At 52.4% G+C, this 16816-nt stretch overlaps 1 protein-coding gene across 1 annotated transcript in view; it reads left to right on the forward strand.

Moving 5' to 3' along the window:
• Lama5 (laminin subunit alpha 5) overlaps positions 1-16816 on the forward strand; it is a 47971-nt gene that overhangs the window by 8423 nt on the left and 22732 nt on the right. Inside the window, exons 3-13 of the mRNA XM_021646337.2 lie at positions 7076-7193; positions 7880-7998; positions 8081-8251; positions 8382-8479; positions 12903-13018; positions 13113-13231; positions 13331-13421; positions 13588-13722; positions 13900-13962; positions 16384-16524; positions 16608-16745. Of these exons, the coding sequence (XP_021502012.1) occupies positions 7076-7193; positions 7880-7998; positions 8081-8251; positions 8382-8479; positions 12903-13018; positions 13113-13231; positions 13331-13421; positions 13588-13722; positions 13900-13962; positions 16384-16524; positions 16608-16745 (1309 nt within the window). The remainder of the gene's footprint in view (positions 1-7075; positions 7194-7879; positions 7999-8080; positions 8252-8381; positions 8480-12902; positions 13019-13112; positions 13232-13330; positions 13422-13587; positions 13723-13899; positions 13963-16383; positions 16525-16607; positions 16746-16816) is intronic.

A 16816-nucleotide genomic window follows, 5' to 3' on the forward strand; every position in this document is an offset into this window, starting at 1 on the left:
TGCCTCCGTGGGCTTTTCCATTCCCCTGTCTCTTGGGGTGGAGGCTTGTTTTTAGTCTCCCTGGTGTGTTGAAGGCATGGCTGTGTCTGTTTACCCAGCTGTTAGCCTGAGCAGACACTATCATGGCTGTGCCACTGCAGCCCCTTCTGGTGGCAGCAGATTTCTAGCTGAGGTGAAGAAGGGCAGAGAGGCTGAGGGCTGGACTGGACCACTCAAGGTCTCGGAGGAGTCAGAAGGTCCAGGTGCCCTGGAGCGTGACCTGAAGGGAGTGGTCAGGGCATTAGCCGGACGCCCGGGGCTAGGAAGGGCTTCCTGCCTCCACCCAGGACCGCCTGGGACCCTGGCCTGTCCCCGGGAATTGGCAATGAGCCTTCTTCCTGCAGGCCCCAGCTGAGTCACAAGCCGTCTGCTGAGTCACTCCACTAGAATGGTGGGTTGGTCCCCTCAGTCCCAGGACATATGTCACAGCCACCTGCACCCAGCCTGGCTCTCACTAGACCCCAGATGGGCTAGGGCAGAACCAGGCTGTAGACTCAGGACTGGACACTGATCCTTCCCTGGAGGGGCCAGTTGTAGCCTACCTCTTAGTGAAGTGGTGTCTGGGTCTAGGAGGCTTCTGGGCAGGAGGCTTACCTTCTGGCATGTCTCCATCCCAGGGCCTGGGAGGCCCCACAACTTCCCCTCTCATCCTCACAAGTGTGAGGTCCAGACCTGAGATCAACCCCACTTGCTTTTTTTCCATTTACGTGCATTGGTATTTTGCCTGCATGTATGTCTGGGTGAAGGTGTCAGATCTTGGAGTTAGAGTTGTGACTGGGATCTGAACCAGGGTCCTCTGGAAGGCAATCAGTGTTCTTAACCATTGAGCCATCTCTCCAGCCTCAGCCCACTTGATTTTTGCATGGCCCTCCTTACCAGTGTTGTTCTAGGTGGCTCTAGGGCCAACTATGATGGCACCTCCTCTGCCCACCCATCTTCTCTGTCATCTTCCAGTTGGGCCTCTGGAACCTTCATATCATCATGGAGTTGTCATATTTGACCCTTCTCCATGTACCTTTTCCCACTGTCCTGTCCCTAGGGTGGAGAAGTACCTTCATGGGGCTACATGGTCCCTTGAACCTGCCCCAAACTTCCACCCTTGATGGCCAGCCTGGTTTATGGGACTCTTGCCAGTCCTTGTCAGGCAGGGTTATGGGGCATAACCCCTCTTTTGGAGTCTTGGCCCTGTGAGATCTGGCTGGGTAGGGGGTATGGGGGCATGGTGGCCAAGAGCCTGGCCCCGGCTGCTGCCCTGGAGACGTGCCTGCCCCAAAATAGCAAGAATTTTAAAAATAACCAGCAGCTTTTGTTTGCTTTTTGCTTTAAAAGACATTTTTTTCCCTCTGCACAGAGCTGTGCAGCAGCAGAAAGGTCAGGCTGCCTTGGCAGCCGAGAGGAGCAGGCGTGGCAGTGGGGGGGAAGGGCTGAAGCAGGGGTCTGTGCCCCTCCCGGGTCATACCACGGGCATTGCTGTAGTCCTGGGAGCAGGGACCAGGTTGGAGATAGATGGGAGGTGCTAGGGCACAGCCTTCCTGCCCTCCAGCGTCACAGCCGGCAAGCCCTTGAAGGACAGCTATGCAGGCCACTGTGGCACAGAGGCTTAGCTCGGCAGGTAGACAGAAGGTGAGATGGATAAGTGCATTCCACCCCAGCACAAGCTTAGAAGTTTCCATGCGCCCTTACCCTGCCCATAAGCAGCTTGGAATCAGTATTTGTGAAAGTGCTCTCAGCTGGGAAAAATGCAGGCCCAGCTGACTGGGGAAGGCCAGAGCCTCCAGCAAGGGTGCAGCCTGGGGTCGGGCCCAGGGAAAGGCGGGGGTGGGCCCCAGGGACTCGTGAGGGCCAGGCTGCCAGCTCCCAGGAGCAGTCAGTGTCCCTGTCTGCTATGCCTAAAGTTTCTCTTTTGCTTGTCCCTGGCCTGTCTTGGTCATGAGGGTCCCATTACACACTGTCCCAGACCAGCTGGACCTCCAGTTTGGGGCCACAGGGCTCAGGAGGCTCAGGCATGAGGTGGGATGTAAGGTTGTCCCTGAAGATGCTAGAATCCTCCTCCAGCTGGGTGGTGTACCTCCCTGCCCTCCCCCCACAGGGAAGTGAACAATGACCTCAGAACTGGCAGCCTGTGAATAGGCCTGTGCCCCTACCCTGGGAGAGAGGCTGTGCTTGTCCCCACCCCTTTATCCCCACAGGGACAAGCTCAGACTGTGCCTGGGGTCCTGGTGTACTGCCTGCCTGGAGTCTGGTTTTGTCTCTCTCTCTCTCTCTCTGTCTCTCTCTCTTTCTCTCTTTCATTTCTCTGTGTAGCCCTGGCTCTCATGGAACTAGCTCTGTAGACCTGGCTGGCAGTAAACTCAGAGAGCCACCTGCCTCTGCCTCCTGAGTGCTGGGATTAAAGGTGTGCAAGACCCAGCTGTGGGAAGGATTCTCAGCTGAAGAATTGCCTCTCTCCTATTGGCCCGTGGGGTATTTTCTTGATTAATAACTGATGTGGAAGGGCCCAGCCCATTGTGGGTAGTGCTGTCCCTATGCAGGTGGGCCTGAGTTACTCAAGAAAAGGTAGCCGGGCAGACCAGGGGAAGCAAGCCCGGAAGCAGCATTGGTTTCTGCTTCAGTTTCTGCCTTGGCCTTCCTTCGGTGTAAGATGAAATAAATCCTTTGGTCCCCAAGTTGCTTTCTGTTTCTTCTTCTTCTTTTTTTTTTTTAATCACAGCAGTAGAGAGCAAACTAAGAGAGAAGTTGGTGCTAGAGAGTGGGCACTGCTGTGGCGGGCCTGACCTTGTGGTTTGTTTCTCATGTCTTTATTTTGTGGGAAGGAGGTGGCGGCTGTTGGAGTTTTGGGCTCAGAGCTGTAATGAGCTGTTGTGAGACCTTTGAAGATAAGAACATGGAGAGACATGCAGACATTGGAGGAGCTGGCTTGGGGAATTTCAGAGAGAAGTCCGAGAGCCCTTCAGCGACTCTACTGGTATCTACTGTGTGATATTTTGAATTAAGAACCTCTGGTGCTGGTCACCTGGGTCTGGAGAATCAGCTCTGATTAACGAGAAGCCAGCCCTACGGATGTGAAAACTTTGCTTTCCTGGTAACAGTTGGTGTTCACTGGCTGGAGCTGGGAAGTTTTTTTAAAGAAGAGACCAGCATAGTTGGGGTGAAATCTTCTAGGAAGTAGTTCCTCAGGGAATACACAGTAGCTGTGGTCCATGAGGTCAAGGCTTTTTGTCAGAGTCTCCCACATGGTACTGGATTTGATCCCAGGAAAACTGCAGGACTAAAGGAGTTGTGGAGAGAAGCTGAGCCATGTCACTGGGAGGGGCCAGGAGAGCTCACTGGTGAATGTACAGCTTCAGTTGCAGTGGGGACCCCAGGACTGAAGAGGTCATGGAGAAAGGTGAGAAAGGAAAGGTTATAGTTTAATAGTGGTTGTTTTGGGGTCAAGTTGACAAGGGGTCAACTGTGCTGTTAGTTTTTGTCAGGTTGACACAAACCTAGACATATTTAGAAAGAGGGACTCTCGATTGAATTGCCTCCATCAGACTGGCCTGTGGGCATGTCTATGTGACATTTTCTTGATAATGATTGGTGGCAGGATTGCCTAGCCCACTGTGGATAGTGCCACTCCTAGACAGGTGGCCCTGGGCTATTTAAGAAAGGTAGCTGAGCAATCTAGGAGGGAAGCAGGCCACTAAAAAGCAGCATCGCTCCATGATCTCTGCTTCAATTCCTGCCTCAAGTCTGTTTATCACAGACAGAAAGCAAATGCCTGGACTAGGGGCTCCCCTCCCTTTCCCATGGGGTCCTACAGACTTGGTGACATTTAAGCCTAGTGACCTCCAGCTGCTATTGGTGAGAAACTGGAACAGCAGGTAGCAGGAGGGATCTTCCCCTGTGCAGGGCAGGCCCAGCCTGTTCACACCATTGGCCTCCTTAGTTCTAGCACTTGGAACAGAGCCCAGCTGGGAAAATGGCTTCTCCCCTTTGTTCATCTTGCTCCAGTCTTGCTCCAAGACTTGTGAGGGTGCATTCTTCTCAGCTTTCAGACTTGTGGACAGGCTGTGGAAACCATTTCCTCCCCTTCCTCAGCGTAGGCAAACCTGGAGTGGGTGTCGTTGGGCTATTCCAGAAGTATCTAGGGAGAGGATGTGAGGCTGGCCTGCCAGCACTGTGGGCAGAGCTGGACACACAGCTAGCAAGTGAGATCGAACTTCTAGGGGCTGCCCAAGAATGAGAAGTGTTTTGGGTGTGTTTTTCTTGGGATAGAATTCAAGGGTGCATATATTCTTGAAGTGTTCTAGCACTGAGCTGAAGCCCAGTCCCAGGCACCTAAATGGGCGAATTGCCCACCCAATGCCTTCATCCCCACGGCTTCGTTTCTGACAGGCCAGTTCTCAGCAAGGATGAGTGAGGAACTTCCTGCTTCTTCTTACTCTTGGGCTGATGTAGTTTGTGTGCACCCCACATGGCAAGATAAGATTGGTGACAGTAAAGTCAGGGTGTCTCAGGTGAGGGACTGCCTCAGGTAGAGTGGGTCTGGGAGGGCAGTGGGCAGGAGCTTTAGCCTATGAAGGGAGGATGGTCCTTGGGAAATCCAGGGCAGAGCTGGTTTGTTGGTCCACAAGCGTGCTTTCCTGAGGAGGCGTCCTGTGACAGCTTGCCATGGAGTGCTGGAAGCTCAAGGCTGGGCCTGGCCAGGCTTTGGAGGAACTCCATCAAGCCCCGAGGGTTAGAGTGACCAATTCTAGCACTGTTCAAAAATCCAAAGTTCAAACTATCCTTTGGACTCAAGGCAGACTCTTAACATCTGTAAGATCGAGAAGTGAGACGTTATTTCCAATATAAAATGGCATTACCATTCCCTTTGAAATCTATTTGTCTGTCTGTCTATCTATTTATTTGAGGCAAGGTCTCACTATATAGCTCTGGCTGTCCTGGAACTCATTATGTAGACCAGGCTGGCCTCAAACTCACAGAGATCCGCCTGCCTCTGCCTCCCAAGTGTTGGGATTAAAGGTGTGTGCCACTACATCTTGCAACATCCATATCGTAAAAGGAAGGAATGGGACCAAAGCAAAAAGACAAACATTAAATCCTGTAGCTACGTGCTCAACATTTGAGGCAAACAGTGGCACCATCTAAGCTCTACCAGGCAGGTAGCCTCATCCAAATGGCCTGCTGTTTGCAGATCACGTGGCTTCTCTGGGGTCGACTCCGCTTGGTGCCTGTAGCTTCTCTTTGCATATCTTCCAGGTTCCCAGTATCACCAATACCCAGGTCTTTGCTGTAGTTCAGGCTTCATTTGGAGCCCGACTCTGTTACACATTGTGTTGGCTTTTCTCTGAAGTCTTGGTAGACGCCTCCATGACCCCACAACTCTTGTATTCTCCACCTCAGTGAATCCACTACTGTGTAGATGATGCCAAGTTCACCAGCCTGAGCAATGATGGGCCCCTTGTACATGACTACAGATACCTGACACTGTCAGGATGTATTTCATGGTAGCTTTCTGCCAGCAGGCAGCAGCAGCATTGTAAAGCCTCTCAGGAGAATTTGCAGTTTCACGCTGTGGAGCCTGGTGGAGTCACCTCCCTTCATTGAAGGCCCTCAGGGTCCTTTCTTATTTTCCCAGTGCTAATTATGCGACTTCTAATTAAAGTTACTAATCTCTTTAATTATATTTAAATAAGCTGCCTTTCTGGCATACTGGACATATTTTACATCATTGCTTTGTTTTTTATTTCCTGATTCTGATTGTAAATCTGACCAAAAGCGACCAGCCATAACCATGACCCAGCCTGAATGCTGTGCTGTCTTGACATTTACTGCACAAAATTAATTAGATCATTGCTTTCGGCTATAGCCTCACTTAAACTTTTAGGGCACAGGTAAAGTATAGATGGATTCCTTGCCAGAATGTAACCCCCAGTCTAGATTTCCTGTGGGATAGTTGTTCCAGTATGAAACCTCATGTCTGTGTGCCACATACATGCCTGGTGCCCCTGGAAGCCAGACGAGGGCCATGAATCCCTTGGGATGGAGTTAGAGACTTGCGAGTTTCCATGTGGGCGCTGGGAGTCAAAGCTGGGTTCTCTGGAGGAGCGGCTAGTGCTCTTAATTGCTAAACCATCCCTCCAGCCCACATTTCTTTATTATTGATTTTTATGTGCATTTATGTGTGTGTGTGTGTAGGCATGCGTGCCCTGGTACACACGTGGAGCTCAGAACAACCTGGGGCCGGTCTTCTCCATCCGTCTTCATGTCGGGTTCTGGAGATGAGAGTCAGGTTGTCATGTGGGAAGTACTTCATGCATGGAACAGTCTCCTTGCAAACCTCATTGGCTGTGTCTCTACTGGGGTCCTGGCTTTTGACACTTGAGTCAGAATGGCCCAGCAAACTCTACATCCAGCGTCTAGATTTTTCTAACCTACATTTCCCACATCTTCCATGCTCCTCCTTCACACCTGTTCTTGGGGCTGAGGACCATGTGATTAGCTTTAGTGACAACAGTGGCCCAATTGCTTTGGTATCAGATTTTTTTTTCCTTATGAGGGAGGTTTTCTTTGTGTAATAGACCGACTGTCCTGCAACTCACTGTGTAGACTATGCTGGTCTTGAACTCAGAAGATCTGCCTGCCTCTGCCTCTTGAGTGCTGGGATTAAGGGTGTGCGGTATCCAGTTTCTTCATCAATAGCATTTGCTTTGCTGTGCTCATATCTTACTGAAACAAAGGCTTATTTTGGCTCACGGTTTCAGAAGGTTTCAATCTATCCTGGCAGGGAAGTTGTGGTAAAACAGCTCAGTTTGTGGTGACAAAGGCTGTTCATGTCACAGCAGACAGCTAGGCCCCGCCTCCTAAAGGTTCCACACTTCCCAAAATGGTGCCACCAGCTGGGACCAAGCATTCAAAACACGAGCCTGCCGGGAAAGTCATGTCATCCCGGACCTGTTGCCTCTGTATCAACTGCTGTCCCTCACATCTGAGAGAACGAGAAGGTCCACGAGGGGCCCAGTGCTTGACGTCACACTCATTGTCCCCACAGGTATTCCATGTGGCCTACGTGCTCATCAAGTTTGCCAATTCTCCGCGGCCTGACCTCTGGGTCTTGGAGCGGTCCACAGACTTCGGCCACACTTACCAGCCATGGCAGTTCTTTGCCTGTGAGTGTCCTGAGCAGTAGGACTAGGGAGCCCCTGCTATGGGCTATAGTTGCTTCAAGGCCCCTGATGCCAAGCCCTGCCCTTGTGCTGGGCTCTATGTGCCTCATTACTGCCAGCGCCACCTAGGGGTAAATGGGGTCTTTCTGATTCCCATGCTTGGCATTGGATATGGCTGATGGTCACACTGGTGGTGATAAAGAGGCCTGGCAGCTCTGGGCCTACCTCCTGCCAGCTTTATAGCCTGTGGCAGGAGAGGGCTGGAGTCATTGGCTGGCCTGGCCACATGCCACCCTGACCAGTCATGTTGGCAGGGTGGGGATGCTCTGATTATTTAGGTCTAGTCACATGTCCCCCAAACTCCCTAGCTGAAGCAGGGGTAGGTGGGGGTGGGGTGGGGGTGGGCTTACAGACTATCCCTGGAATGAGGTTAAGGAACATTTATTCTCTGGCACATCCCAGGGAGAGAGAGAGGCCTGGGCAATGGGAGAGTGAAGGCCCTGCAGTCCAGCCTGGCCTGGCTGCCTGTGGCAAGGGCTCTGAGCTAGGATTTTGCTCTCTTCAGTAAATCCTCCTGGTTAGTAGAACATGGAAGAGCAATCCTGTACTTCAGAGCATGCTAGGTTGGGTCCAGGATGGGTGTGTATTTCTGGTAGCCATTGCTCTCACCTTCTCATCATTTCCTGCAGCCTCCAAGAGGGATTGCTTGGAGCGGTTTGGACCTCGGACTCTAGATCGCATCACACAGGATGACGATGTCATCTGTACCACAGAGTACTCTCGGATAGTGCCCCTGGAGAACGGCGAGGTGGGTGTGCGCAGCTGTGCTTCTCTGGGGAGGGGGGGGTCCCTGCCACTGACTTTGGCCTCACCTGCCATGCCATCTGCAGATTGTGGTGTCCTTGGTGAACGGGCGCCCCGGGGCCATGAACTTCTCCTATTCACCACTCCTCCGAGACTTCACCAAGGCCACCAACATCCGCCTGCGGTTCCTGCGAACCAACACACTACTGGGCCACCTTATGGGCAAGGCGCTGCGGGACCCCACCGTCACCCGAAGGGTGAGTGTGTGGGTGTGGCTGAGAGCTGAAGGAGGGTTGGCGGAGCCGGTTCCTTGCAGAGTCTGTGGGGAGTGGGTAGGTGCGGGTGGAATGGTCGGGGGCTGCCTGACACCCATGGCCTCTACTGCAGTACTATTACAGCATCAAAGACATCAGCATCGGCGGCCGCTGCGTCTGTCATGGCCATGCGGATGTGTGTGATGCTAAGGACCCCTCCGATCCTTTCAGGTGAGATCTTTGGCTCTCTTTCCTCTTACCTACCCACCCATCACATCTCTGGCTTCCCAATGGCACCTGCCCTGACTGCTGCTCTTAGTCTCAGTTTCCCCATCTGGAGAGGCAGTACTATATGAGCCTCTTGGGTTGGCCTGGTCTTGGGTGGCAATTTACCCTGAATTCCACAGAGGTGGGGTTTCACTGGTAGACATGACCTCTTGGCATTCACCAGTGTCCCTAGATGGATGTGTACCGTTTGTCCAGGCATCCCACCCCACCTTCCCAACCTTCCCCCAGGGCACAAAGGCTTTCACCCTTGACCCTTATCCCACTAAAGGCAAGCAAGGGCCAAGGTCAAGGACAGGAGCAGCAAATGTGCTCCCCATCTCACGTGTCCATGTAGCTAGGGCTCTGGCCTTTTGTAAGTTGTGCTCTAGCCCCGATACATCCAAGCCCCCGTAACCTACCCAGAGCCAGCCGATGAGGCAGGACCCAGAATCTATGACCACCAGCAGGTGCCATCACCTGATTAGATAGGTGCCTGAGTCTGCACCCCCTGCTGGCCTGACGTCCCAGCCAGCAGTAAGTCCCTTCCTGAATGGATAACTGGAGCCTGGCCCTGGGTAGGGCTCCCCATGTTCCTTATTCTGCCTGGAAGCTGCTCTCAGGACCTAGTCCTTCCTTCCTTCCTCCTGCTTGCGGCGCCCCCCCCCCCCAGCAGCCATATATTGAACTCCTGACAGACAAGGCCCTATTGTCATGAGCACACCTGCTCTGAGGAAGGAGCCAGCATCCATTATTCCTCCACCAGCCGCAAGTCAGAACAAAGCAGGGACAGGACTGGCTAGAGCTGCATGGCAGAGCTGCCAGTGGGTAGGTCATGATGAGACAGACTCTCATGTCCTCACCCAGTACTGCTTGGCCAGGCAGCCCACTCCAGCCCCCAGCCTTCCCCCAGAACACTCCCACAAGATGTACAAGCTGACCTTCAGTTGCCTCAGTTTGGTCCTAAGTCTTGAGTTTGGCATAGGACCTCCCCTGGGGTCTACAGCTTCACCACAGGCTCCAGTTTATAGAGGAAGTAGGTGAAACCAAGAGCCTGGGATGAGAGTCCCCATTCCACCCCTCCCCCATGACAAAGCTGTCTCCTCCTTCAGAGCAACTTAAGTATGGCATGATGTCCCCAGCTGAAGGACTCAGACAGGCTGTAATATGGGCCTTCTGGGGACACTTGTGAGAATGAGTCCCTGGCAGCCCAGCTCCACGTGCTGCTAATTGGCCTGGGAAGTTAATGCCAAGTGGGAGTGCAGCTCCCTATGGCCAGGAATGGATGGAGCCTATTAGAAAACCAAATTAGCCTCCGAGGAAGTGGGGCCCCAGAGTCTGGGTCTGTCCTTACCTGCTGGGAGAGGCTCACCATTGTGCCTGTCTCACATGCTTGGGCCTGAACTCAGGCCAGCCCTCCCTCCAGGGCACGAGGAATGGTGCATGCTGGCATTTTCCCCAGAGCCTCAGACTTCAACAGAATATCATCACAGAGCTCCGTCACAGCCTGTACGTTCCTCCTCCACCATTCACCACTCGTGTCTAGAGAAGGGAGATCTTCTGTTCCTGCAGCTAGCTCTTCTCTGCCCCCTTTCCCAACTCTCCCTCATCCTGTCACCCCAGTGTTGTCCCCACCCCACCACTTGATGACGACATTGTGTTCTGTGCATGCTAAGCAAGCGCTACACCACCAGGCCCCACCCCATCATTCTTTCTGCTGTTTGTTTTGCTCAGGCTTGTCTTGAGTTAACTCTATAGTCTGCCCAGACTTAGACCTTCCTGCCACAGCCTCTGGCTGTGATTATCGGCTGTCCCTGGCAGCCTGTACCTTGTCACAGGCTTACATGGCTCAGATGTGACAAGGCACCCTGGCGCTTCCCTGTGTGAACTGGTCCTCAGCCCCACACTATCCCTGCCTGGGACATTCGTTCTCTCTCCAGTGCTCTGGTCACCCTCTTGTCCCCAGTTCTTTGTTCTCAGGGCCCCTTGCTTCCCTAGCACTCTGTTTCCTTTTTTTTTTTCTGAAGTGTACCCCTTGGCCACTTAGTGGGTGACCTTTAGAAGATGGCCGGCCGCTTAACTAGAGCACAGTTGGCCTTGATTCCTGTTTGATGACTGCCTTCAGACCTTTGGAGGAGTTCTTTACCAGGGTCCCTTTGGCCGTTACTGTTGGAGTTGCTGCCATGTTTCCTGACAGCTGTGCCTGTATTCCCGGTGGATCTAGTCACAAGTGTGGAGAGTGTATGTGTGGGATGTTTCTTGGGTCTCTGCTCTCTGGTTCTGAGATCTGAGAATGTGTGTCTTTGTTAATTGGATGGCCATGGCCCTCACCTTCTTTTATGCTCCCACCAGAAGAGTATGGGGGCAACAGCATACTTCTCTCTCTCTCTCTCTCTCTCTCTCTCTCTCTGAGAACACCTCCTATTTTCTATTTATCTTCTCAGCTGCCTTCCCAGTAGCTTCTTCAGTTCCACCTTCCACTCAGAGAATTTCCCCATTGGCCGGATCTATTCTGTTGTTTACCTAATCTGTTGAGAATCTTTAATTTCCTTTAAAAATATTTTAAAGTTTTTCTATGTATGAAAATGTTTTGCCTGCATATATGTATGTATGTATGTATGTATGTGTACCACGTGTGTGCCTTGTACTTGAGGAGGCCAGAAGAGGGTGTCAGGTCCATGTGGGTGCTAGGAATCAACCCAGGTCTCGGAAAAGCAGCCGGTGCTCTTAACCATTGAGCTGTTTCTCCAGCTCTGGTCTTGGCTTTCAGAGTCTCAATGTGCAGCTCTGGTTGGCCTGGAACTCACTATGTAGATGAGGCTGGCCTTGATCCCAACAGAGCCACCTGCCTCTGCCTCCCAACTGCAGGGGTTAGAGATGTGCCCTTTAGCACTGCTCTTGACTTGGGTTTTGTAAATTTAATAATTGCATTTTTTTTTTTTTCATTTCTAGAAGTTCTACCTAATTGTTTTTCACATCTGCCTTTGTCTATTTTTAGATTCCCCTGTTTATAGTCACCGGAAGCATTCTTTTACAGAAGCAGGGTGTGGTGCTGTACCGCCTTTAATCCCAGCACTCGGGGAGGCAGAGGCAGGTGGATCTCTGTGAGTTGGAAGTCAGCCTAGTCTACAGGGCAAGTCCAGAATAGCCAAGGCTACACAGAGAAACCCTGTCTCGGAGTGGATGGGGGAAGAGTTATAGCGCTGGAATTTGGAGCTAGAGAGATGGCTCAGTAGCTGAAAGTACTGGCTGCTCTTTCAGGACTTGGGTTCAATTCCCAAAGAAAAGACCAACTTAAAAATACAGCATCTACCAGACTGCTCTATTAAGTGGAGTTGGGCCTAACTCTGTTCTGGTGGCATCTGCCTACCCCATTGTGTTTATAAGGCCTCCTTGGGGGCTCTATCTGTGACTAGGGAGAAGCCCCCAGGGTGGATTTGTAGGGTTTTTACCCATTGGCCTCTTCCCTTATTAGCTCTGGGTGCCTCTAACCATGTAGACCACCCAAAAGTGAGATGCCCGCTGCCGACCCTTGCCTCCCTCTCAACTGGGTTAGGCTCTGCTGCCGCCTGTCTGTCCTGGCAGGTAGTCTGTTCCTTCCTTCCCCACCGAGGCTGAGGGTTTCCAGAAGCCTTTGGGAAGAAACAGAATTGACTCCCAAGGCCCTGGGGGACTCCCTGATGGGGAATGGTGGGAGTAGAGCTTGATGATTTGAGGCTCTGGGCTTCTGGCTTCTTGCTCAGGAAATTCGTGTGCTGCCTCTCTGAGCGGCTTGGCTGTGACCCTGCCACACTTTAGTAGAATGCAGGAGGTGTTGGTTTATGCATAGCAGATGCTCCAGCCTTGTCCTCATCTCCAACCAGCTGTCCCCCTGCCCACTGGGACAGCCGGCAGGCCTCCAGCCTTTGGAAAGAGGAAGTAGTTCTTGGCCACTTGCCCCTGGGGAGATGCCCTAGATATATGGGGGTGTCTGACTGACACAGGATTTCACAGACTGAGTGGGATCAGGTCTCTAGGGGGGAACCAATGAGTCCCTCCCTTAGAACTGGATCAGGATTTCGGCCCAGGCTATGCTTGGGGGGGGGTTCCACCTGTGCTAAGCTCGCAGGCCTCACCCAACATCCACCCTCCACATAAGGCTGTCACTGAGATCCCCTCTCCCTCTCCCTGTCTCCTTTCTTCCCCTGTGCCTATTCTTTGAGACTCGAGCCACACTGGGTTGGGAGTAGGGAATCTGGACCAAAGCTGCATGACAGCTGGGGTGGGGGGACTGTGGGAAGGGGAGCCTGTGCTCACTCAGCAAGCCAAGGATGCCAAGTATATACCACCCACCTCGTCCCTAGCCCTCTGCCGCTGGGGTGGCTTCTGACTCCTCTGTGTCCCTTCACAGGCTACAGTGTGCCTGCCAACACAACACATGTGGAGGCTCTTGTGACCGATGCTGTCCAGGCTTCAACCAGCAGCCATGGAAGCCCGCCACCACCGACAGCGCCAATGAGTGCCAGTGTGAGTATGTGCACCGCCAGTGCTGTGGCTCATGGGTGTTCCCATGAACTTCTGGCCATGGAAGCCCAGCTAAGCATTGGCCCTGACTCCGCAGCCTGCAACTGCCATGGCCATGCCTATGACTGTTACTATGACCCTGAAGTGGACCGGCGCAATGCCAGCCAGAACCAGGACAATGTGTACCAGGGTGGAGGTGTCTGCCTCGATTGCCAGGTAAGGCTTGGCAAGGGCCAGCCTGGTGAAGGAGGGCCCGTGTGATGGAAGTAGGGACCTGCCTGGACGTAGCGAGCTCTGTGTTCTCTGTACCCCCAGCACCACACCACAGGCATCAACTGTGAGCGCTGCCTGCCTGGCTTCTACCGCGCCCCTGACCAGCCCCTGGACTCACCGCATGTCTGTCGCCGTGAGTAGAGCCGTGTTCCTAAGCCATGGAGGCTGTGAGCCTCCAGTTCTGGATGAGAGAGGGTGTTGAGAAGTCCCAGGGTCTTAGCTACTGGATCTCCCAGACCTCCCTCCTGAGGAGGCCAGACCACAGCTCTCTACATCACAACTCTCTCACTGTCCCTCAGCCTGTAACTGTGAGTCGGACTTCACTGATGGGACATGTGAAGACTTAACAGGCCGCTGTTACTGCAGGCCGAACTTCACAGGAGAGCAGTGTGCTGCCTGTGCCGAGGGCTACACCAATTTCCCACACTGCTACGGTGAGGACCCCTAGGAGCTCAGGGTCAGGGTTGGTGGGGAGGCCAGGGTGGCTGCCTAAGCCTGAGGGGCATAGGAGGGTGGGGATGGGGAGGAGCCCTGGGGTGGTCTATGGTACTGGAGCCAGAGGGCTTGTCCAGCAGACCTGTTTGACCTGTGTTTGATATTTTACCCTTCAGCTGTACCTTCATTTCCCCACAACGACACCCGAGAACAATTGCTGCCTGCTGGACAGATCGTGAGTAAGTACCCTAAGGTCATCAAGACCTACAGGGAGAAGTTGTGCACAAAGGACCAGCTTTTACCATAATCACCTGTCATTTAGTCTGTTCAATTTTAAAATCGTTTTTTTATTTCACGTGTATGTATGCATGTTTCCTGTGTATGTCTATGCGTTTCATGCATGCCTGGTGCCCATAGAGGCAAAAAGGTGTTGGATTCCCGATCCAACACTTCTGAGCCACTGTGTGGATGCTAGGACCTGAGTCCTGGTTCTGCTTCTCATCTGCTAAGCTGTCTTTGGCCCTGCATTTTAACTTATTTTTTAAAACAATGCGCAGTCACAGTGGAAGCCCTTCCAGAAGCTCTGCTTGGAACAGTGCTCTCGGGGCTCTAGCTGTGTCGTTCAGTGGTAAAGCGATTGCCACCTTTCACAAAGCCCCGGGTTCCATCGTCATCAAACACACAACACAAACAACCCTCCCTTGCACCCTGAACTCTGCGTCTGTGTGTGCTCATCCTTATAAACCCTGCAGTAAACCACGCATGATGTATAGGGACTGTCTTCTCCCACCACGGTCCCAGAAATGTGGCCTTTCACCGCCGCGTTACACAGACAGATGGGGCATGGAATTAACCAACCGCCCTCCCCTCCTTCCAAAAGATGCTATGACAAGCATCCAGGAATCAATGGCTTTTCATGGTCTTGTCTCCACAGGGTGTTTTCCTAGAAGTCAGAAGATTCTGGCTTACCAAAGGTGCATGTGTTGTGGTCTTTTGCCCAGGTGCCAAGTCACTTTCTTAACCTAAGACAGTGCACGTTGGTGCTCTGGCTGTGTGTACAGCTGCCAGCTGGACCGTTGGCGACCTGCGCAGTAGCAGCTCTGCGCTCAGCCTGAGTGGAGACCCCTTTCCTAGTTCAGGGACAGGCGCCCCCTTCTGGGTTGGAGTTGCATCTTTTAGATGATGGTATTTTTTTTTTCCCCAATCCTGTTGGCAGGATCATATCCTTATAAGGGCAGGATGGAAGTGGGTGCTGTTTTGTTTGTTTTTTATTTTGGAGACAGGGTTTCTTTTTTAGAATTTATTTAAACTGGAGCTACAGACAGTTGTGAGCTGCACGTGGGTGCTGGGAATTGAACCCAGGTCCTCAGGAAGAGCAGTCGGTGCTCTTAACCATTGAGCCATCTCTCCAGCCCAAGTGGGTGCTGTTTTGCAGTCGGATGGCTGTTAGCCTGACTCCTGTGTGTTTGCGTGTGACAGATATCCGAGGGCTTTGAACTGCGTTTCTTTCTCTGCTTTGTAATGCCTGTGGGCCTCACCTTCTGGTACTTTGACTTATGACTTATTCCTCCACCTTCTTTTCTGGCCCTAGAAACTTTCTATTACTGGGGTTTCCTTGCAACTCAACTGGCAGCTTCGGTGCTTTATAGAGCAGGGGCAGTAACATGACATCCCCACAGGCCTTGCTGAGGCTGCTAGTCTGGGCCTCCCCTGTGTTGTCATTACTTGTTTTCTGTTTAACTTTTCCATTCTGGGCTGGAGCTAGCTAGAGGAGGAAAATGTGCTGTTTTCAGGCTGTGCCCTCATTGGCAGCTTTGAGAGTTTTTTGTTTGGTTTGTTTGTTTTTTAGACAGGGTTTCTTACATAGCCCTGGCAGTCCTGGAACTCGCTATGTAAACCAGGCTGGGCTCAGACTCACAAAGGTCTATCCACCTGGTTCTGCGCTGCCCCCTCCTCCCCCTCCCCCCCACCCCGTGCTGGGGTTAAAGGTGTGTACCACCATATGGCTTGCTGTTTATGTTCTGATTATGTGGCTATGCGGCTACTGTTACACTCTCCACAAATCCCAGGCCATTATTCTTGTCAGGAACCAAAATCGGATGATGTTCATAGTACTCTTTGCTGCATGATTTGGGCACTTGATAGACTTTGTTCCTTCTTCTCAACTCCAAGAAATAACTGTAAAGCCACAAGTTTCTGTCTGACTTGTCATTTTGATCTTGTTTTCCCTGCATTTGTGCTTCTGTTAATTAGAAACCTAAGTTAAGAACTAATAGTAGTGGTACTGGGTGTGTATGTGTGTATGTGTATGTATATGTTTTGAATCAGGATCTCACTATGTAGCCTTGGCTGGCCTGGAACCAGCTAGTAGACCAGGCTGGCTTTGGACTCATAGAGATACACCTGTTTTTCTTTCCCAAGAGTGGGATTAAAGGCTTGTGCCAACACACCCACCCAGATAGATATTTTGCTTTTGCAGCATGTTTTGTTTTTCTGAAGTGGAAGCTTTGGGAGTTTTTTTTTTGTTTTGTTTTGTTTTTTAAGATTCTAATTTCTGCGGTGTAAATGTGTGAGACTGTGACTTTGTGGAAAAGCAGGTTTTTCAGGTGGGAGGTTTGGGCTCTGCCTGTATGAACCTCCCACTCCCACCTTCCTCCTAGATTGTGACTGCAGTGCTGCAGGGACCCAGGGCAATGCCTGCCGGAAGGACCCACGGTTGGGCCGCTGTGTGTGCAAACCCAACTTCCAGGGCACCCACTGTGAGCTCTGTGCACCTGGATTCTATGGCCCTAGCTGCCAACGTGAGTGCAGCACCCTCCTTCTCCACCCTCGAGTGCCCCACCGCAGCTGAGCGTGGACTGACCAGTCGGTTCTCTGTTGGCAGCATGCCAGTGTTCCAGCCCTGGGGTAGCCGATGGCCTCTGTGACCCCGAGTCAGGCCGGTGCACATGCCGCGCAGGCTTCGAGGGGGACCGGTGTGATCGCTGTGCCCCCGGCTACTTCCGCTTCCCTCTCTGTCAGCGTGAGTGGCATCCCTCCGTGTGGGCAGAGGTGTGGCAGGGGTGCCTGAGGGACAGCCTGTTCTGGCAGGAC

Source organism: Meriones unguiculatus, chromosome 4 (assembly GCF_030254825.1).
Source record: "Meriones unguiculatus strain TT.TT164.6M chromosome 4, Bangor_MerUng_6.1, whole genome shotgun sequence".
NCBI lineage: Eukaryota > Metazoa > Chordata > Mammalia > Rodentia > Muridae > Meriones > Meriones unguiculatus.